This window comes from Ascidiella aspersa, chromosome 9 (assembly GCF_963924565.1).
Source record: "Ascidiella aspersa chromosome 9, kaAscAspe10.2, whole genome shotgun sequence".
NCBI classification, from domain to species: domain Eukaryota; kingdom Metazoa; phylum Chordata; class Ascidiacea; order Phlebobranchia; family Ascidiidae; genus Ascidiella; species Ascidiella aspersa.
In genome coordinates, this window is record NC_139455.1 from 14,614,239 (window position 1) to 14,637,630 (window position 23,392).

A 23,392-nucleotide genomic window follows, 5' to 3' on the forward strand; every position below is an offset into this window, starting at 1 on the left:
ACGCAACATGCCTGTATTGACCCTCGACGAAACGCCAGGTTAAAGTCACGCCTAACGGGCATTATTAATAGTAACAGCACCAACAAGTCAGTCGAATGTACATAAAATATCGTTCACTGCACAATACCTTTAAGACCGTGTCTGCGCTTTTGCGGTGACTTTGCCAGCTGCGGTTAAAGCGCACGCCTCCTGTCCGTCCCACACGCGAACGATTTATAGTATGTATTTTGGTTGTGTATGAATTTTGTTTCGGCAATTCTGAGGAACCTTTCGATTAAACACTTCTACGTACATAATTACTTGGTTAAACCAACGTGCTTCCCAAAAAGAGTTATGTTGTTTAAACTAGGGTTGCTGGAATGAGTATTCCGCATGCTAATGCTATTGTGACATGGGGTTACCTAAACAAGTATCTCCCTTGGCACTTTAAAAAAGAATGGTGCGCATGTTATTTTGCCACATACGCTTTCTTATGCAGCCGGCGTAAGTTACACTTATTGTAACATAGTGTGGGTACAGGTTAAATTTACCTTGCATATCAACTATTATTTAATTTTGTGCAGAATACTCAGTTAATAAATATATTTATTTTCTAGAATCTAGATAAACAATCTTTTTAGCTCACGAGGTCTGTTGCTGGTGCCGCTACACAATTTTTAAAAACATGGTCACAAATGATTGGTAATATAAAGTAACAAACTTTTACTTTTCAAACCATTGCAGCACACAAACATTTGCTATGGTCAAATTGCGTAAACCAGCTTACTATGGGGCTATAAAAACACAATTCTGATTTATGTTTTGAATGAAGTATTACCTGTCCGTAAATTTGGATAATATTATACTTCAGCAAAATAACAACAAAACAGTCGAAGATCCAGCCGTGTTATATATGTTAGCATGTGTAGGCCTACGTGTAATGCTACAACGTTGCACATGTGGGGCTGGCAAACCCTAAATGCGGTTAACGTCAATATTTGGCAATTTGTGTATACTTGTATTACACCAGTTGATCACTACACCAATTAAACACCCACATAAGCATTAAACTTATTTCCATTTGAGGGTTTGGCGCAAGGTTTTTATTTTGAAAAAGGCATGGCTAATGGTATAATAATATAACACATAGATTTGACTATTGGAGACACATACATTTATTTATGTGCGCTATGAAAAACTGCGACCTTCTATTTAATGACTTATTTTCCGCGCTTTTGCTCATTCGTGCTAGAGTTAAACACGCTTGCTGGTATCACATTTCCTTTGATCGTAAGTTACAACACATTCTCAAAACAAGCTAAAATTGACCTGGTTGGTATGCGAAGATATTATGGGTTGCCTGGCAATGGCATAGCTACTCGACTGAAACTTTGTACAGTAGCAGCGATTGCTGTTATACCGTGAATTTCCAAAAGTATTCTAGCACTCGTAATTTAATGATAGGTATGACATGTGTTTTATGCAGCTTACGTAACGTTTTACGATTGCCTTCGACATTGTTTGTTGCGAATGCACTTTCTACGTGCACAGTTATCTTTGTAAAAAATGTAAAAACCAAAGTCTAAAATTTTGAGAGCAAAATAAAATAAATATAGTGCAACTACTTCTTTTACATTCGTCATGTATTCCTAGTGTACCAGTTAATATGTGTTTTTTTGGTTCTTTCGGGACCGTTTGAGGTTGTTGTCCGCGAAGAGTTAAGGTTGTTGCCCCACGAAGAGTTAAAAATTCTGGCTAGGGATGCACGAGTGCACTTTGTTATAGGTATAAACATGCAACAAAAGCTGCTAAACACAAACGTCATGGGCTGCTACTGAAGATAGATGTCTTTATTTCAGAACTCAAGTCAATATTCGCCGCTAAGGAATCAGTTGGATCGTCGTTTTCTATGTTGGGAGAAACCGAACAGACACATTTACTTTGCGGTAGTCTGCACCGGAAAGGCGATGGGTATTGTTCGTTTATAAGTTTCAAGGAGTATGTTTAGTGATACGTAAGATGTAATGATAGAAAAGTTGTATAGGGACCATTGGTATGTATTATAACCCTAATACTAATTCATGCCTTGGTCATTGATTCACTTTGGGAGTCACATTTTCGGCATAATAGTGCTAAAATCTTGGGACATACAGCAGCATACGAGACGCTTTTATTTCTGGAGTAATCTGCTTAGAATCTCACAACTTTGAGTTTGCGTCTCTTTGAACAACGTGATGATGCCCTTTAAAAGTGTTCCCCAGTAGAGTCCAAAATTATATATAAGATTTTATATATATAAAGTTTGTCCAAAAACATTATGAAAGTTGTGTAACTATCAACATTCGTAATAATTTTCAACAATGCATAACAATCACAACAGCGTTCGCCTTATTACATATATTGTCCTGTCGCTCCTATAGACGGTTGGGTGGTGTCTTTAGCCATTTCTTGTCTGAAATAATATTGTGTTGCATGAGATCCGAAAAGTGACTATTATAGTTCGGCGACCGTCAGTGGAGCGACCTAACGATAACGATTCATTTAAAACAGCGACTGTAAGTAGAACGACTGTATAAATGGCGACAAAAACTGGCCGGTCAGAATTAGATATGCTCACAAGGTCGCGGACTTTTGTTTTAATTGTTTGTGTTTTCGAGTTTGTGTTCGCTTGTGAGATAAGTTCACTCGAGTGAATATACTGATTGGTCGTTGCACTGTAAACTGGAAAGGTGGAAATTTCTACCTTCTCTATGGGTTCATTTTTTTATGCCCTTGGGTTCTACTTGTCCGTCGCCAACCCAAAGGTGAATATAACGTTTCAACCTTCAGGGCAGATAATGCTCTTTACACCCTACGGTAATTCACTCCAATGGGGAAGGAATTGTACGAATCCACCCATATTTAACAGTAACTTCCTCATACAGCAGGGAATGTGGCGTTGTTTTGCACAATATGCGCAAAAATGTGCACATAAAAAAAATTAGAGTTGTTTCATTTAAAAATGTGCGCAAATTGTGAAGAAAATGTGCGCACATTTTTCAAGGCATTTCAAAATGTCCGCAAATTTTTTGCACAGTTTCGCGTGCACATTTTGCGCACTTTATACAAAAATGTTCGCAACACCTTCTCTTCAAACTGTCGTTGATGCGGCGGTCGGTGTTTTGAATGAATCGTTATTTTTTGGTCGCTTTTCTGACGGTTGCCTTTCTAACAGTCACCATTTGGAGCCCGAGCCGTGTTGCATATACATAAATTACAGATATACTAAAAAATAAACAAGTACGCTTGTGTATTTCAGAATTAAAACTGGGTCGATCGAGAATGTAGCGCTGAGCGACATCACAGCAGAGAGCGTACACAGTCCGAAAAGCGCAAAATACAGGAGAAAAAGCAAAATCAAGGGATTTCCCGACAGACGAGGCACAGTATTCAGCGACGTGTCGTTTGACGGCGATGCTGACCTCGTTCATCACCGTGGCAGCCTTGACAGTGTGGAAGAGGAGATTGAAGCCGATTTCTCAAACTCTTTATCTGTTCCGTCGATGTTCCTTCAAAAAAAAGACTCGAGAACGGATTCGTTTGCGTCGGATGATCACTATCCGTTCGACGGACGCCTGTATCCTTCCAATAGCAGTAAGGAGACTAGTTCTTTAGAATCATCTATGTGTCCGGGAGACACATACACTCCAAGTAGGCGGGTGTACTCGATGATTTACGAGTACGGATCGACGCCTCCTAGTTCTTCAGGGCGAGTGTCTCTCCGATCTTCATTCTCCAATGAAAGTCAAGGGCCTAGCATCTCCAGCAATGTTGGTTACGTTGCAGATGAGGAAGAACGTTTTAACAACGACGACGAATAACAGTTTTTCGGGAAAAAGTAAAAAAAACAAAAAAACATCCAATTCCTGTGCAACATACAGATGCGACGTTAAAGGTCCAATTAAAGCCAATAATTAAATTTAATTCAAACTTGTTTTCGACAGTCAGTAATTTTTTAATGCTTTTTTCCTTTGTTTGATGAAAGTGGCTACTGTTATATCAAATAAGGTAAAGCCAGCAGGTTTCGAACGCGATTTTAGTATTTTTGTTTCGTATTGGGTAAGTTTTAATGTATATTTGTAGAAAGCTGGTGTATCTTCTTGCAATTGTGTTTGTTATATATCAGTGATAAATAAAACGGTACCGAACCCTCCCTTGATCACACTATTTATAGACACAAATAGCCGTAAGTTGTCTACTGAAAATAATTAAACAATAAATACCCTATTTTGTCGCTACGCTTTGGGCAATCAGGGCGTTTCATAACAAACCTTTATTTAATTTTTTGTCTTTGACAGGTTTCATCTCCTGTTTCCCGATCACATAACAAGGCATATGTGTCATCGTCGTGTCTGCGACGGATAAATATCTGAAAGCTGCAAGTTTACATTGGAGTGTTTAGAAAATACTCAAGTTTGAAATCCATTACGGCGTGCAATCAACGAAAATATCCTCAAACAAAAATTGTTTTATGAACGAATAATTGTTGCAGCAATAGACCAACAGTTTAGGTAATTCCTGTATAAATATTGGTTATGAATTTCTTATATTTTTGTATACTGATGGTTCAGCTGTTTTTGATTAACCAACGTCTGTAACATATAGGTGTTGTTGATTATGAAATAAAAGTATAGGAAACTATTTTTTGTCGAGCTGCTATTCACATGCATAGTTTTTAATATATTTTCACAACACAGTTCGAGGTGGTTGGAAGAGTTAAATTACACAACCATTTCTGACAACGCTTTTTCAACGATTGCAACAGGGCTATGATGACGAAAGGGAATAAGAACATTTTAGAGTAGTGGAGGAAGTGGTCATCACATGCCAAAGTGATTTTAAAAACATAAAACATATAGTTACCAGCATGTTACTGTAAAACCTGAAGCTTTACCGCACCTAAAAGCAACAGTAAAAACAATTATCAGAAAATGTATGCGAAAATCAGGATGGTTGCGTTATTTATATGTGATACATTCTATCATCTTTAATAACGTAATATTTTTGATAAACGGTGGGTATTACTTTACAATACGATAGGCCCTGATAGAGGACCTATATTGAAATTTTCTGTTCGTTGATAATATGCGTAAAACACCTGCCGCAGGAATCAAATCAATTTAATCACGGGGATACACTGAATGACAAAGTTGACTTAGACCACCCAAAACACACCTCGTTTAAGGATTACAATTGAAGGGCATCGCACTTTCAATTACGAAAAATAGCTTTCATAAAATTGCGGTTTGCTCAAATCAAAAAGCGAGTATTGTTAGAAAAAATCGATGGCGAACTGGCGTCATTATACAATTCTAAAATTAGCATGGTATGTTCATTTCTATGCGGTCAGTGCCAGTGATGCTTTTTAATTGATGGTGATTGTAAAAATATCCAGCTCCATCTTGGTTAATTCGTATTGATATGGGCAGTGTTTAGCTGACAATGATCGACGTTGACCTCGTATGATACATTCAGTGATTCTTATGTTAAAATATAACTTCTAACCTTATACTTCGCCAATAAATAGACAAATCTGGCAAAAATGACAACAACAACACTGGTCAGACGGTAAGCTTGCAATACATACAACTCGACAATAATTTGACAAAATTGCATCTCAGCGCAGCGACACAATTATAGCGTCACGTGAAAGGCGTTAAAAAGTGAAAGGACTGACGTGACTTTCGAAACTCTGGCCTCATAAGCGAGACGCTTTATGTGCACAAAGAACAAGCGGTTTGGAGGGTCAGCAGCTGCATGGTAGCGTTTTTTGGCTGGTTCGACTAGAGAAAAAGGCGAGTCTTTCTTCAGGGTCCTCAAACGGCCCTGTATGGGTTTGCGAAGCAAAGAAAAGATTAGCTGTCTGAGGTGTAGCTTGTTCGAGCTGATTAGTTTTAGAATTGTTCCTAGTGGGAATAGATTAATCATAAAAGACAAGAACAACACCTGTTGACTGAAGAAATGTCGAACATATCTGACCAGAACGTCACAAACTTTCCAGCTCAACCGGTTAGTACGTACAGATATTTGTTTGGAAAAGTAACACAGTAAGCTTTTAAGCAGGAGAGCCTACACCAATCCTTAATTTTATCGAAATGTTGTCCGGATTTTTTTCGCGCAAAACATTATGCACATAAGTTGAATATTTTGTGACAATTGTACTTACAAATTACTTTTAATACAAACTGTTTTATCTACGTATCAAGATTGTATGCTCTGTAACATTGCATGTTTTCGCTCTTTCTGATACGGCGATAACGTTTTAAACGTTTCACATTACAGTCTACGGTTCGCTGAACTTGTAACATGCTTCCACATAACAGTCACAAAGCACTTATCAACGTGCCAAACTTTGCATTTTGGCCAAATTAACTTTGTTATTTCGTTAAACACATCTGCTACGCGGTGTGAGGCCATAGGGTTGGAAACCGATTTTTACAAAGGATTTCAAGCACAATTTCACCTGAAAGCAAAGTGTCAGTCAGTGATAGAGTAGTTTTATTATTAGTAATATTTGTATTACTCGGGTCACGGGTTAGGCGATGTCCAACCTTACATCACCACATGCAACTGTGGTTTTTAAACAATTATTTTAAACCTGACCCGAAAGGCGTAGAAACAAAGTGACCTTAATAAGAGGAAGCATTTGCGTATCATTAAACTAGTGTTGTTCAACTGTGCGCTTTTTCACATAGCAGAGCTAAGTTAGAATAAAAAATAGAATTGTTTTATCAAAGGCCAATTATATAGAAAATGGTGGAAGCTTAAGGTTGGAGTTACCTAACGTTTTATAAACCACGTACCTAACCTATAAACCAAATAGTATCGTAATGTGCCGACACGGGTTTGTTGTATCGTACAGATAAGAATAAATCAAGCCATTGCCCCCATTTAATCTATTTATTTCCAACTTAAACTATGGGTACCAAAGTATATTCCTTTTACATTAGCCGTCGGTAAACTGTGGGCCGCGGGAAAATAATTACTCTGATTTTAATTAAACTTATTTAACCTAAAGGCGCTATATGCATATTAGAGCATGTTGCGCCGCGTAATGGAAATTAAATAGAGTTTGATTAATATATTTTAAAAAAAGTAATAGTAAATTTACATTTTATTGTAGATTAAATTTCTCAAAAGTACAGGCATTCTTACTATACACATTACTATTTTACTATTGTCGCATTTTTGTTGTTGTTTTATATGTATCTTTCGCAGTCGAAAATCTTTGAGAAAGCGATATACATTGTTTTAAACAGAAACACCCATGCTATGTCGGAGAGCGGTCATTTAATTAGCGTAACATCCTCGTCTGATTTTGTTTTCAGAATGACATCTATGTGGTGATTGTCATGTTTTCCCTTGGTGTGTTCAGCAACGGGCTCGCCATCGTCACATTGATTAGTTACAAATACCGTAAGGTTTCGACTCGTCGAGTTTCGGTCTCTTCGCAGCCATCGTTCAACACGCCGCTCGACTCTGCTCTAGCCGGTAAGGAAAGGTGGCGCCACGTGTTTTTAATTGTAACAACGAAAGATCGATGGCTGTTAGGGAAATCGATAGGAGGTCGCGATTCCGACCAACAGCTTACTCATCGCCAACACGGTGATATACAAAGTATATTAGTTGCCAACCATTCCTCGGCAAAAGTGTTTTCCTATATTTAGGCCAATCATTTAGGAAAATGTTAAAATTTGTCATAACCTTATTTTACCGTTAGGGACTATATGAAGTTTAATTTCCTGAAAACGTGTTAAGAAACCGGCTCAAATTGGCCACTCAGCCACGCGGGTTACGGAAAAATAAAAAGCAATCGGCCTGAACTGTCGCTATTTACTTCCTTAATTGCATCACATTCCCATTGGCAAAATTTTCTCACGCTTTTTGTGTGTGTAAATTTTAATACCGTTTTCAATTAAGCAGTTCTTATCGTTAACAATATAGATAGTGGTTCAAATTATTGACATTATTCCTTTAGAGACGTTTTTATTAAATGTAAATAGAGAGGCGTACGGGTTATCACAGCGCATGATACACACAAAGTAAGTTCTTCCCATATTGTCATAAGATAGTTAACGCTGTCATTTTCAGAGGTCCAGCCGAAAAAGAGGCGCATCGCGAAATTTGGGGCGTTTCACGCGCTCGTACTATGCTTGGCGATTTTGGACCTTCTTGGCACCGTCTGTCTGTCACCTGTGACATTTGTTCTCTATTCAAAACGACGCCGTATTCGGGTGAGCCTCAAATGAATGTAGAATATTTTCAATTAGTCGCGAAATGCCACGTTTCCATGTGAAGGCAATGGCATGCTTGTCGCGGTGCTAGCAATGTACGTTGTATTTGTCAAAGAAAGCTTTATCATAATCAGCAACAAACGGTTGGGCTAGGTACGGTGCCAACCATAAGCCTTTAAATCCTATTTACATCCGTCTCGAGTGACCGTCATTCATTTTTCCATTATTGACTCCATTTGGCTGATCTTTGTTTTGTCAATACTTTCCAAGAGGCATTGGCCTGTAGGGGTGCGACGGATTTAGCACTCGATATCCTACTCGTTGATATTGCTGGTCTCACCTTAACGCAAATTAACAAAGAGCGATATTTACACTGGAAGTTCGCCCGCTTTGTGGTCACCACATACCCACATTCCATTGGTATTGAAAGTTTAACAAATCTAAAAGTTATGAATTTCTGGGTCGCATAACATCGTTGATGGTTTTATATTAACAGTGCTTGTGTGGTTAATTAAACTGAGTAAATGTCACGCCATTTGAGCCTTACACTCGTTGGTCGAGCCATGACCTAAATCGTTTGAAATTCAGTGGTCCACAGCCCCGAAGCACGTATGACTAATGACGCGTCAAACATTGAAAGGGCAATTTTGGACATTTTGTTATCTTTCAATAATTTTATTACGTGATTACAGCAAGAGGGTGGCGTACAACTATGCAATTACAGCGCCTTCGCAATGATGTTCTTTGGTTTCGCCACCATGACAATGGTGATGTCAATGTCAATTGAGCGGCTACTCAGCATCAATCACCCTTTTTTCTACCACAACAGAATCACAGCCAGGAAGGTTAGAATTTAAAGATATATTGCGCACGTCATGTATAAGAGATTTTTTTTAAAGAAGGCTAGAATTATGTTATTTCGTCAAACTGGTAAGAGTAGGGAAAAGTAAACCTTATTATTCAAAACAATAACATATTAGCTAAGGTAAATAACGTAAAGCCTTTTTTGGTCGAAAAAAAGTTTTATGGAAAATGAGCCACGGGCCGAAGTTTGCCCGCAGGTCTGGTCTAACGTCTAACCTACTATTGTACACGTTGATGGACTTGTCTTGAGTATGCTTTTTATAGCGACTAAGTGAAACATGCAGTTGTCCTTAAATTCACTTCTGAGTGGTCCGTCACGAGACAAGGTTCAAATGTGTGGTTTTAAATTTATGAAAAATACATTTTGAAGCTTTTTTTAATAATAAATCATAAGTTTTTATTAGGCTACTCGCTACTGGATGGTTTTGAAAAATATTAAGCATGAAATACGTTATTACTTTTTAAAGGATAGTTGTACACAAAGTGAGTTATTTAGTTACTTAATAAGAATAAAAAACGAAGCAATAACAGATATTTTTTCACGCAAATATGTTTACATTAAACTTTAGCAAAATGTTGGGCGCCGCAACAACAGTCCTTTGCATTATAGACAGTTGGTTTATACAACGTCTCAATGTTTCGCATAAATCATGCTGTATAAATGTACGAGATTCACCGCAAAACATTTTTTTTATTAGGGTACCTCTTTCATCATATTGTATTTGGTATAACAGAAAACGTTAATCTACGAAATTAATTTTTTTACACCTTATCAAAACTTTTTACGTATATATTCCATACGCAGGCAGTTGTCTTCGTAATGGGACTATTGTCGTTAATCTCGATACTCTGCGCGATGCCAATGATGGGTTTCGGTGCCGTTCGACCGATGTTTCCCTACACTTGGTGCTTTGCCGACTGGAATGTGGAAAATTCTAATAAAGACAAGGTTTGTGCAACACTACGACGAATACAACATACTTCTCGCCTGGTGTTGTTTTTACTAAATCAACTTTGGCCTATACTTCCTCGTTTTAACCACGAACGAACTTAAGTCAAAAATCAAAAATTAGCAATGGTTGGTTCAGTTGATTCACGAAAGCGAAAGTTACTGCTTTCACGAATATTTAGATGTAATAGATAATAAGTCGATACACCCGGCTAATTGTCGATATAAAGGTAAAGGCGTAGATTTTAAAAGTTAACTGGCTATAGTAAAAGAAGGTAGGACACATTGAAATCATCATCCGCGGGCAATGTTTTCCTATTACATTGTTGAGTGCCACAGTATTCAAGCATTGTTTCTCTTACATTTATCCAACGGTCTCTAAATAATATAGTCTTTTGCTGTAACAGCATAAAATTACTAGTTCGTCTTTTTTAGCGGAACATTGCGATCTTTTAAAATTTCCTAGCGATTATACCGAAGCCAAACCTTACAAAACTATATGTGACACGCGTAGCCATTGTGGCCTCTATTCATCCGTAAACATAAACTTTCAAGTAGGCTACAAGTTTCGTAGTTTGAGCGAATAATAGCGATTAAGACAACACTGTTCATTTTATGATTTATAACAATGTTAAATATAATTTCTTGGTTAGTAATATAACAGAACCGAAATTAGAAATTTGGTAATACACTATAACAAAACACGAAAAATCAGCACGATTTCTCGTGTGGTCTAAGTGGTGCGCACGAGCAAAGCAAATCTGGTTGTGGCTTCCTTGCCCATTCTGCTCACTCAGCCAAATTGCGGAAACGGCACGTGGTCGTTAATCCGTGACCCTATGATGCGTTATTTACCAAAACTCAACATTTCCTCGTTTTAAAAAAATTAAATTTTATCCAATGATTAAGATTTATATGCAACGAAACTAGCCGTTTGTGTGCGCTGAAGTACTTTCCAAGCCTATGTATTCGGTTTAGAAACGTAGCCCTGCCAATTAAGCCAGACCAGCTGTACGTGTACATTAGCAAACAGTGAACTTTGTTAAAAGGAAAACATTTTGTGTTTTCCAGTGCAACAAAAATTCATGGGGACCGGGCTAGTGGTGGGATAGTGAACTAAAGACAGCTGTGACCATGATAAACGATTAGTATAACACGTAAATATATTGTTTAAATTAACATAATCCTATATTCAAAAAGTTTTACTCTAAATAAGAATTACAAATTTCGACAATTTTTTTTTTCTCTAGAGACATTTGAAAGGTTGAACACATTAACTTTGGCTTATAAAATGGTAGCAATCCCGATAAAATAAATAAATTTAAGTTAATTATTTTCTTCAGTAAAAATCGAACGTTTGAGTAAATACAGCTTTGACTAAAAGTGTAAATGGCATTGCCGTTGACAATTGTTCAATGGTTACAACGGTCTGTTATATGTCACACAGACAGGGTATCTAGGATCTTTTACGGAAAGGTATACATTACGTGTTAACCGTCCTACTTGGGGATATGGTCGATACAACATCCAGAATAATCGTGGATAGTTTGATCTCATATCTTTTATTTGAATGTTATTTGTGTGTATAGTACGTCACACAATACTCTTAAGCAGTGTTGTAATGACTTAAGTCATTGTATTGACTTATGTGCACGTAAGTCACTGTTTTTAAATGACTTAACTTGATTTAAGTCCTTTGACCAAAATGACTTGACTTGACTTAAGTCTTTTGGACAAATGACTTGACTTGGACGTAAGTCATTTTGTTAAATAACTTGGAATTAAATTAAGTGTTTTTCTATAAAATTTATCTCAAGTTTTGCACATTAAACACTTTTATTGCTGTATTTTGCGTTTGTGTTATTTTTTAGTTGACTTGATGCGTATAACCGGACAAGTTTACCAATTTAAGTAGTTTAGCAGTTTACTTTTATGTCAATAGCCTAATATGACTTGAAATTGATTTGCTCCCATAATGACTTGATTGGGACTTGACTTGGGCAACCGATATTATTTTTGCAAAAGACTTGACTTAGACTTAAGGTATTTTTCAAATGACTTAACTGGGGCATAAGTCGTTCAAAATGACGTGTTTACAACACAGCTCTTTGCGTTTATGTATAGCAGGGTTCCTTTTTAAGCCAGGTATCCTCGCAATGAACCTATGAATGTGCCGCACACCTAAAAACAATTTAGTAAAACTGTTTGCTGATGAACACACACACGCCAAGTACCGTTAACTGTTTCCATTAACTTTCTTAAATGTAATGCAATAAATCTCGACTTGTGTGATAAGAGTTAATAGAGAGTGCAGAAAAATATTTAAGCATGCATACCATATGTAGATGTGGGAGTTTTTGCACATATACTTGTTTGGGAGTTTTATTTTGATTTTTGTCCGGACCTATTTTAATTATCATAGTATAGTGACGTCATTGTTTTTCTTAATTTTTAATACGGCCGTCCACCTGAAAGAGTTTGTCAGTTGAGAAGCGCTGGTTTAGGCTTGGCGTGCAAATTGGCACGAAACCAAAACAATAGGATTTTAATAAAATCAATTTAATAAAAAGAAATTTCATTGGGGAAAAAATTTGTATTCTGTAATGTTTTTTTTTAAATATCAGCATTGCGTAGTTTCCAATCAATACTAAACCAAGATTCAGTCGCGACAATCTTGTTCAATTCATTGTAGGCCTATACTTAAACTGTTTGAGGGAGTACCCGTGACGAAGTTAATTGTTGGTACGCCAAAGTCAAATTACTAATTATATGCTTTGCCCTGATAAGCGTGGATTTTTATTTTTATTTATTTCACATTCGTTGGCATGGCTAGTCTTCATGAATTTATTAGTTTTCTGTTAAAACATAAACAACATTAAAAGAGTTTCTAAAAATCGTTTTAATAGTATTCAAAACAATGATTTGTTTAAGCACACAGAAGTGGGTAAGAACACGTGGTTCTTTTATAAAGTGGTGGAGTTAGAAAATGAAAGCCTTGCGTAACTTTTGTCAATCGTGTTTTTACTGACTGCGTGGTTGCTCGACTATAATCGTAGTAACAAAAAATAAAATAAAACGTGTGGAACAAAAATAAACTGAAACAAATATGAATTAATATAGCCTAATCCACGCCTTCATGGCTAAAAAAATGTTTCCACCACTACTCTTCTTCCAAACTGGGTGTAAGCTTTTATTGTAAACCTTAAGTTAAATCCTCTTATGTCACAAATACTGAAAAATAATATTGATTTTACTTTCCAGGCATTTAACTTTTTGTACGCGGGCCTCGGGATCCTAACCTTGTTAACCACGATGTTTTGCAACACGAATGTTGCACGAGGACTGCTCAAGATGCGTAACAGGTATGAGTGCGTGACACACCATATCCATAACATATGCGTTGTTAGGCCGGGGATTACTCTGCTGCTGCAAATTGCACTTTTTGTTTTGCATGCAAAAAATCATAGTCGCCTTGAAGGTAATTTCATAAAGCTCGTAATGCAAATGAAAACAGGAGAACCGGAAACAGAACCGATCTTGAATAAAAAGCATCTTTTTATATCTTAAGCGGAACCTGTTAAAAACGATTAACTCCATCATGACGCCATAATTTATATTCTGATAAGTGAACACGCAGCATGCTTGAAATGTGGATTACGATTTGAATTAATTTAATAAAAATTCCATTGGGCTATTAAGTTTCAAGCGTGCAGATTGGCTTTTGGATATTAGCTGAATATCTAACATGCTATAGATCACGATCGGGATTAATATATGGCTGGCCATGCTCTTCATGTGTTATAGACCTACAATAGCTTTATAGCTTTGAGTTCAAGAGAACACTTCGGATAACCCACCAAAAATGGTATACGCTTCAAAGATGGCTAAAAACACGCTATATTTAATAAAGGAGGGCAAAGCGGTCCTTCCTACTTGTTTTGCGCAGGAGTGGTTAATCAACTTAGCTCTGCTGACCGAATTAACCTGCACCTGCAGCATGTTAGACCACAAGTTTAGCAAGTGTTAAATATGTGACAATTTGTAAGAAAGTCAGATGTCATAAAAATGTTAAATAGGAAAATGCTGTATTTAACTCGCCAATAATACTGAGGCCAACTAAAAGCACATCTTGTATATATTTTATCGAAAAGATCTTTAGTAAGTGCGCAAGTGTCATTTCATAGATTCTTAGTTTATCTATGGCAGGGATGGGCAACCTAAGGCCCGCGGGCCGGATCGGCCCGCCAGTGAAAATCATCAGGCCCGCAACCCCTTTTTCAAACGGTGCACAAGGTCATGCCTCATATTTTTAACTATTTCAACAAAAATGCAAAAAAATATCGTGCTAATCGCAAATTTTATTTCCCTTTGAAGTACATTTTCTTTTTGAGGAAGTCTTCTCAAACCAAAGGGCCGTGCACATGAAAACTAAGTGGAAACTATTGATAGAATGGAACTATCTAAAATGAAAGTTTGAAAGTTCTCCAACGTAATCGATATAATATTTTCTCCGGTGTATTCCGTCTCTTATGGCAAACATATAAAAATAAGAGTATTGGAAATATGTGCATATTTTATTTCGCAATGCGTCACGTCTTCTAGTAATTAAAAGGTTTGCCAATTTAAATGAAACAAACGCATTTTTTGCGCTACTTTTGTAATATAATTTGACTTATTTTTAATTGCATAAAACATGTAAGCCCGACCCTGATTCAGAGTGCTTAATAGCCACACGTTTTTTTAACAAAATAGTTAGTGGAAATTTATTACGGCCCGCCGAGAACTTGCTGAGTTTGGTTTGGTTTGGTTCACGACTAGCACTAAGGTTGCCGGTAAAGTACTGTTGAGCAATAAATCATTTAAGATCAGTAAAGATTTTCTTCTTATACAGTGCCCCATTGTCGCATAATGGAAAAAACAATATAAACTAAACCTTAAATTCATCCGCAGCAAACCAACATGTTTGTTGTATTGACATATCTGTCACCAAATTTGATTTGAAACTTTTGATTTGAATATTGATTTTTAACTTCCCACGACCCACCAAAAAGTATTACGGTTGGGTTTTGCTCATGCTGACGTACTTTCGATCGTAAGCAAAAGGTCGTAAGTTATTTGGCGGGATTTGTAGCACATGTGACATTAAAAAGAATCGTGATATTAGGAGAATGGTGATATTCTCCAATATCGTGTACCATGGCGTTCCGGTCATTTGGTCAAGTAAGGGAGCATCAAAACTAGGGTAGAATAGAAGGGTTAAAAGTGTTTTGTAACGTGTGTTGCACTCGCCTAATGAAATAATGCACTCCTCCAAGAAGCCCGCTTGTAATTTTTTTACCATAAATATTTAATGTGCTTCGCTGTTGTTGTCGACTGCCACTTATCTTGCCGCTCGCCTGGCCTAATTCAGATTTCACGATGCTTTTGGTGCAACAAAGCTCAACTGGGTGCCAGGTCTAATTAATGGCACAAGATTTAGTTTAAATTTGCGGTTTCCAAGGCAAGACAATAGAATTTCAGCACCTGGAACTGAACAAAAACATGCGTCCATCGTCTGTATATTTAAGCCAACAGTTTTGAAACAGAGAATAATTTTCCAATTTAATTCACAGACGCGTGTATAATAAAATGACTAACTTTTTCAAATTTTAAACTAAAAACAGTAAGCAACGACTAATAAACGTGATACCAATATGTGCTTATTTTTACCAGTGGTGCTATCAGCAGAAGAAAGAAACGATCTGTGACCATGGAATCTCAGATGATTATTCAGCTTCTGGTTATAAGCATTATATTTGCTGTGTGTTGGCTTCCTCTAATGGTAAATTAATGCCGAAGGGCAATAGACTTTTCAATAGTCCCTAAACTCATTGTTTCCAATGTTACGACTCCTTGTAATACATTAAACACAAATATACGGCAATCACTATAATAAATCGAACATACGAGAAAACTTGACATCACTCTAAATAACGATGGAAAAGTAAGAACCGGGGTTAATGGGTCAGTTACCCTCTTATAGTTTCGTATTTGGAATCATAAATGTTGTTAATAGCATAATACCAGAGCAACGCAATTTTCAACCTTTTTTTTGGCTTGCATCTGCCTTAGTTCAGGAAGACCTGTCTCTAGTGTTGTGCAACCAGAAACAAAATACCAACGGAGTCGTGTTCCGATGCGAAATCGCCAAAAATACTTTGAAGATGTATAAACATGCAAACTTACGTACACGGAGTGTAAATCGCAAAAAATAAAGGCGATTTTTGATAATTATACCTTTAGGAAATTCCTTTGGCCTAAAACCCTTTCATATTAGTCGATTGGATGAAAAAAATGATTTTGTTTAGTTTGCGAAATAGCGAAAACGCTTTATTACTAGCCGCATTCACACAAGAGTCGTTAGTTTTTCCGGTTTTGTGTCCTAAACAGCTGTTCCATCAAGAATTTGTCAATCTTCCGTTCAATAATTTAACCTTTGCAAAACCGCTATGCTGTAACAAACTATGCGAAGGCTAACATGGAATGTTTGCGTTTGCCTGTTAAACAAACTTTAAACTTTCGAAATGACGTCGTTCGTGGTTTTTTCGGGTTTGGTATGACACTTTGCAATACACAACTGTCAAAGTGCCACTGTAGCCTATTCCAAATCTTGAAGCCTAACAAACATGTAGCCTGCGAAACGTCACACAGGAAGCTGAATAACGCCATATCAGTTTAAAATCGAAACGGCAAACAGTTGACTGTTATGGATAAAAGAATGTTGCAAATAGTCAATTTTTTTTAATTCATTTATCTATGTTATGAGACTTATAGCCCTGGCGGTTAAACACACCATTTTGAAACAAGGGGCACAAGTTGCGTGTAAATAGGGATGCCTGGTAATTTTGGCAAACAGTACAACACAAATTACATAGTTTGCGAACTTTAACAACAGTAATGTATTTTTTTTTAAATTTATGTGACTATCTAACAACAAGATAACTTACATGGATATCATTTGGCCTCCAAAGCGCGTCACACGACGCTATTTAAATTTGAGGTTATACTACCATATTATAAATAAATCTTTAAATATTTGAAATAATACAGCTTTTTGTCAATTTGCGCTTACAACTCGAACGATTTGCAAATTAATATACATATATAAATGCTATCAAATGTGAAATAATTCCCGATATGCCCAATGCGTTACCTGCCCTAAATTTAACATTTTGCCAATTCACTAAACAAATACAATTTCTATCGGTTTGCAAAAATCTTTTGACGCCAGATAGCTTTCTTAGTAAAATATTTGCATGACGTCGAGTTATGACGTAATTTTGTGACGCCATATTTAACATTCCTATGACTCCCAAACTAAAATTCTGGACCCGCTTCTGGTTATCAATTATTTTCAATTATGACGTTTTAACTTAACGTTATTGAATTTATGTGAATGTTCTTTTCTACTACCTAAAATCACTTCTAATTTTTGATTTTATTCTTAATTTCTAAAAAAACGTTCCGCCTATCGTTGTAAACTAATAACAAAAAATAACTCCCAACGCCTGTTCGCAATAACTTGCTATTTCGATGGGTGCTGGCTAAAGATGGCGTTTGTTTACTGTTGCAAATTAAAAGTTATGGCGTTTGCGGCGCGTTGGAGAATGTAGGCTACGGCTGAATAACAAGTACTTGAATTTCTTAAACGCTAACAGCTATATTTTGTTACAATTTTGGCAAAATAACCGCTAGCCACGGGACTTCTTGATTATTACTGAAAACAAACCAACTGTCGTCTTGGTGCGCGTGTATCCATCACGGAAAGGGCTATAGGTGTTCCATCTTGTAGACACTTATCGTAAAAATGTTTTGTTAATCGCAGACCTTATGAAATATTATCACCCTATAGTTTAATTTGTTGATCGCACTACAATTATGAAACGATTGAAGTAACCGAAATATACATCATATCAAACGTTTATATTAATGTTTATTTAATTGCAGATTAGAATAATTCTTAATCAGTTGGGGATTCATAAATGCAACGAATGCGATCGCATCGCCATCTGGATGGCAGCAATCAACCCTATCCTAGACCCATGGGTAATTTTAAATAAATAAATATAATAATCAAGTCGTTTTTAAGTAGAACTACTATTTGTTACAGTATAACTTGGTCCTCTGACTAAAAAGAATAGCCATCAAGTGTATAGTATACAAAATTGCGTATCTTATCTGTTTGTGGCGAATGTCACTTAATGCCCTCCTTAAACAAAAATTCAGAAAATAAGAACGGAAAATGCCCTACAACGTCATGACAAAATTGACAAGTTGCTAAAATTTCATTATGCACTGTAAATTGGAGTCCGATTTTGGGGTGGAAATTACACACTCAAAGGGTGGAAATTTGTAGAAGCGTGGTTATTTCCACCTTTCAAGTGATGTTGAAAAAAATGGACAACCTTAGGGATGGAATTTACCATGCTTCGTGTTTCGTTTAAGCCAATCGAGCTGTGTAGAGGATGGTTATTTCCATCATTTTTATGATGCACTAAATTTAAAACCCTAAGGATGGAAATTACCATTTTTCAATTTTCGTTGCAGAAAATTATTCTTCAAGCATAACATCTATATAATATAAATTGTTGCTTTCCTTTTTCTTAGGTTTTCTGATTTAGGCTACCTATTTAGAAAAAATTAAGAAGTATATCTATATATCCGGGAATAAAGATTTGAAATATATTACATTAGTAAAGGTTGCTTCAACATTAACCAAATCTCATGGAAAAGTACTTATCGGGCTTGCTATTTACGCGGTTTCCTGCGAAAGGCAACAATGGCCTCCCGCTGATTCAACTTCGCGACGACCATTACCCGCACCCGCTGTCATCGCAATTTATTATATTGCGCTTTTTTCATTTTCGAACGGCGCGCATATTTTTAAACTTCAGACGCCCGATTGGCCGATATGCGGATGACATCACAATTGAGTTTAAACATTTGGCAACAGAAGTTTGAAGTAAGTCAGGCAGCTTAGCGTTGGAGTTTCTCGTTTAGAGCTTGTTTTATATTTTTGCCTTCAGCGTTAAAGATTAGGCTTGCTATCAAATATATGTTTAGGATAGTAGGCTAACTGTATTTGTAATTATATTGATAGGTTTATATAAAAATAAAAAATTAAATTTATTAAATAAAATTACTTTCAGCGTGCACTAAATTTGTATCTAACCCAGGAAACAAGGTTATTACATCTGCGGAAAAGTCTTAGGGCACATCTAAAATATTTATACAATATGAGCATAAAATCCTGATTGAACACCTGGAAATCTGGAAAAACACTGAAGATATCGGAGAAAAGTGCCAATAAATGCGAACTGACCTGTTGGGTTTAAACTTATAGATGTTAAAGACAACATTATCTACTTCTACAACATTATCTACTTCACTACAAAAAAATAAATTTAATTAACTCTTTAAGCTGCAAGAAGACAACCCGATTAGGCTTTGAGAAAGATAGTTTGACCATATTTTGGGCTAAACTAAGCAATTCATACCCTAAGCATAATGAAATGGTCATGTCATGGCTATTGCCTTCCTATCAACCTATCGTTGTGAATGTGGGTTTTCAACAATGGTTACTTCTGAAGACAAAGCAGCGCAGTGCTAATTACATTTAATTGTGATTAAGAGTGTAACGTTTTTTTGTTTTTTTAGTTTCATCAAGCATCAGTTTTGCCTCTGCAACTTTGACTTCCAAAAAGAGCCTTCTATCACCAACGTATGTTTTTAAACCTTCATTTATTCTGTGTCAATTTGGTTAACTACAACTACATTTATTATAAAATTATTTTAAAATGTTTAACCCTGATCAAAAACTTGTAATTGCACAAGGTAAAGCAACTTTAAAATATGCTGTTGTAATAAATTTAATTTGAACGACTGTAGGCAATGGCTATAAAGTTTTTGTGCATTTGCTAATTTAAGTTTCAGATGAGTTTGCAATACAGGTCAAACTTTCCAGTATGATATACTGGAAATCGTAAAACTTGTAACCTAATTTAACATCGGAACCATTGTAAAACAATTTAAAGGCATGTAATTTTCATTTTTAACTCATTAACTCTTTAAAAATGGAGTGCAGTCACAGTTTTTTAAACATCTTAAAACTAGTGCAAATTATCCTGTTGTATAGATATGCGATACAACCACTGGCACTTTGGGGACCACTGGAATTAAATAGTAATCATGTGTTTCAATTTTTGTTTAGCAGTTTCAAGGCTGTGTTAAGTATTTAGTAACCATTCTCAGATTAACTTTCGTAAACAAAACCATAAAGTTTTGCCTGTTGGTGCAGTTTAAAATTAATTTTTTTAGCTGATTAACAACCACCTATATATTAATGTAAATTAGTAGACTAAGATTCCCTTTGTTCACTATTTTAATAAATTGTGTTTGAATGTTTTTCAGAGTACACCACTGATACCAGTGATGACACATGTCCGTGTCCACACCCATAGTACTTCAGTTTGCAAGCCAAGATGTTGGCTCTGCACATTGCACAACCAAGGTTATACTGCTATGCTTGTATAATGCTTACTTGTTGTTTGGTATCAGTTTCCTTTGCCGGAGTTTTAACATTTAGAAAAAACAAAGATTTGACTGTAAAAACATATAAGTATATACAATACATACATGTTTCTGTTTATTTCTTTGCCGTATGTTACGTTTACCTTTTACTATTCACCTCTGATACAAAGCTATTTATTGTTACCGTACCTGAAATTGTTGTTAGTTTTTCGTACTTTACTCTTTAAACTTTTTCTTTCAATAAATATCACATCGGTATTATATGCGTGGTAATATCAAACAGGGATAATGGCCGAAACCGATTGACAAAGATAGACAAATTTGTAGGATGGAAAATTCCATGCGTAATACTATCAAAAAAGGAGGGTTGCCAAACCCATCCCTAAAGTTTGAAAGCATATAGGATGGAAAATTCCATGCCTGAAATTCCCATCCATGGGGTTGCTAATTACCATGGTGGGATGGAATTTTCCATGTTCGAGTGGACCACCCCAAAGCTCAACAATTTCCACCCCTAGGCTTGGATTTCAATTTACAGTGTGCTTATTAAATAGTAAACCTAATCAAGTTTACCAGACAATGTCAACTTAATTCATGTAAGGTTGGTTTGTGCTGATTTTTCTTTTTTTTTCTATTTGCTCAATTGTTTATCCCACTTTATTGGGAATAACACTAAAACACCAACTCGGTTTTGAAAATCCTATAAAAGGACTGACGACAACGCGGTTAGGACTTTAGTAAAAATGCTGAAATTGTTTTATTAAGCTTAGTATCTGCCCGTGATATCCTCCTTTATAATGTTTCTAATTTATTATTTATAGATTGCGCTATTATGCAAAGGTAAGGGCGTGTTGAATGAGTCATAATTTTGGTTTTTAAGGTGTACACTTTTATCTTCTAATAACCGAAGAAATAAGCTGTATTCCTATTTCTCCAGTTTTATTTTTTAGGCAAAGAAGCGTAATAGAAAACTTTTAATTAAAAACAGAGTGCATGCACTAGTGCAAAGGTTCGGATCGCCGTTTTCTTATTGTAATGATTTTTTTAGTAAAATTTTTAGTTTTTAGTAAATTATAGTAAGATTTATTCGCGAGCTATTGAGGAACTTGAACGCATTGTCGCGCTGCCTCTTAGGCTAACTATATATGAAATAATCGCAATCCTTTAAAGGCGAACGTATGGGGTAATTCCAAATCAAATGTAACCATTAGATATTGCGTCTTGTCATGATGTGAAACGTTAAGATATTTACGTTTTATTCATATAACTAGAGACTTCTGCCAAAGCAACGATGAAGTAACTTGTTTGTTTGTTATTTGTATACTTTTAAAATTGTCGTGCTGCACAACTCCTCAATGGCGACGCAAACCTAAAACAAAGTCGAACTATACACTGGGTTGCGGTCATATATTTTGTCATGGGTGGTTTGTCGTTGGGTAAATTTAAAAAAATGTAGAAACGTTAAGTGATAAGTGCGCTGGAGGGTTTTTAGTGAACTCTTTATGAAGACTAAGCAGACCTTATCATTTTCTTATGATTTCCCTACACAAAATGATAATATTCGGACGCCAAAATGTTTTCTCTTATACCAGCCCTACCAACCAAATAAATGTTACGAACCGCCTTTCGCGCTTTTATATTTGAGATTTGAGATTCAATATATTTTGGTCCAATAACCGTTTTTCTGCTTGTTAACAAAGGCAACATCGTATTAAATAGTTTAATATTTCGCAGTTTTCTTTCCAGTTCAGAACTTCGTGGTACAAAGTTGTACGATCATTGCTTTTTCAGGTTTACATCTTGTTTCGAAACCGGTTTCGACACAAAGTTATGCAGGTGGCAAAGTTCATATTTTGCTACAACTGCAGAGTGTCAAACGGCGTCACGACGAAATTTGGAAAGCGCAAGGATTCGTCGTCCGCGACAACCGCTATGCGTTTGACTGTGCCCGAATCGCACCGAATAACGTAGCGTTTATTTTCTAAAGATAAAATACAAATTTTTCAACCTTACATTTTGTGTAGAACCTTGTGTTGTTTCTGAACATTTCTAATGAGTTTTACATCTTTTGATGATTTACAACCAATATGTGTTTGCATCACTGAAAATGTAGAATTAAAGTATTTTTTCTAATTACTGTTATCTACATTTTTTGCGTGTGAGCTATATATAGTTAGTAAACAGCCTTTAAGATATCTGAATATACGCAAATAGTGAATAGCCATTAAACATTTGGAAAGTTTTACTTCCGCATTTTGTTGATGATAGCCAAGTTGAAAGCCTAAAAACATATAACTGTTGTGTAAAATGCAACAGTCTACACAGCGCTTCTTTAATCAGTGCGTTATGGAACCTGGCCAGGCGCGCCGGGGGCAAGTGGAAAAATATCTAAAAATATGAAACGTATTTTCTTATTATTTTTTACATTACCTTTCGGTTTAGCTCATTTATCCAACAGTTATTTAAAGATAAAGAAATATTATAAAGCCTATAATATACAAACTTGAATTTTAACACTGGTCCATACAAAAAATGTTCCTTTTCTAGTTTTTATGTCAGCACGATAAACAGCCCCTATTAACCTTTTTTATTTTAGGCTTTGACGTAAAAATACCGCAAAGTACTCGAATTGGTTCGTAACAGGACCAAGTGCAATAATAGCTAATATCTAAATTGCAATAGGCTACACCTTAACCCATTTGAATAAGACCTTAACAACCTCTTATCTAAGCAGATACCGTACCTAACTTCATCACTA

At 36.0% G+C, this 23,392-nt stretch overlaps 1 protein-coding gene across 1 annotated transcript; it reads left to right on the top strand.

Annotated features, from left to right (window-relative positions):
• Positions 1-5,979: 5,979 nt before the first annotated feature.
• Positions 5,980-22,709, top strand: LOC146133148 (prostaglandin E2 receptor EP4 subtype-like). The gene is made up of 9 exons (XM_083397659.1): positions 5,980-6,027; positions 7,347-7,509; positions 8,110-8,252; positions 8,945-9,097; positions 9,922-10,065; positions 13,327-13,427; positions 15,778-15,886; positions 18,052-18,150; positions 22,426-22,709. Exons 1-9 carry the CDS (start codon positions 5,980-5,982, stop codon positions 22,603-22,605), a joined length of 1,140 nt encoding a protein of 379 aa, XP_083253785.1. The 3' UTR covers positions 22,606-22,709.
• The last annotated feature ends 683 nt before the right edge of the window (positions 22,710-23,392 follow it).

Excerpts from the sequence above, each read along its gene's own strand:
- LOC146133148 (XM_083397659.1), top strand. The coding sequence starts at position 5,980 with ATGTCGAACATATCTGACCAGAACGTCACAAACTTTCCAGCTCAACCG. Across the intron at positions 8,253-8,944 it reads CAAAACGACGCCGTATTCGG|CAAGAGGGTGGCGTACAACT; the intron begins GTGAGCCTCAAA and ends ACGTGATTACAG. Across the intron at positions 15,887-18,051 it reads TGTGTTGGCTTCCTCTAATG|ATTAGAATAATTCTTAATCA; the intron begins GTAAATTAATGC and ends ATTTAATTGCAG.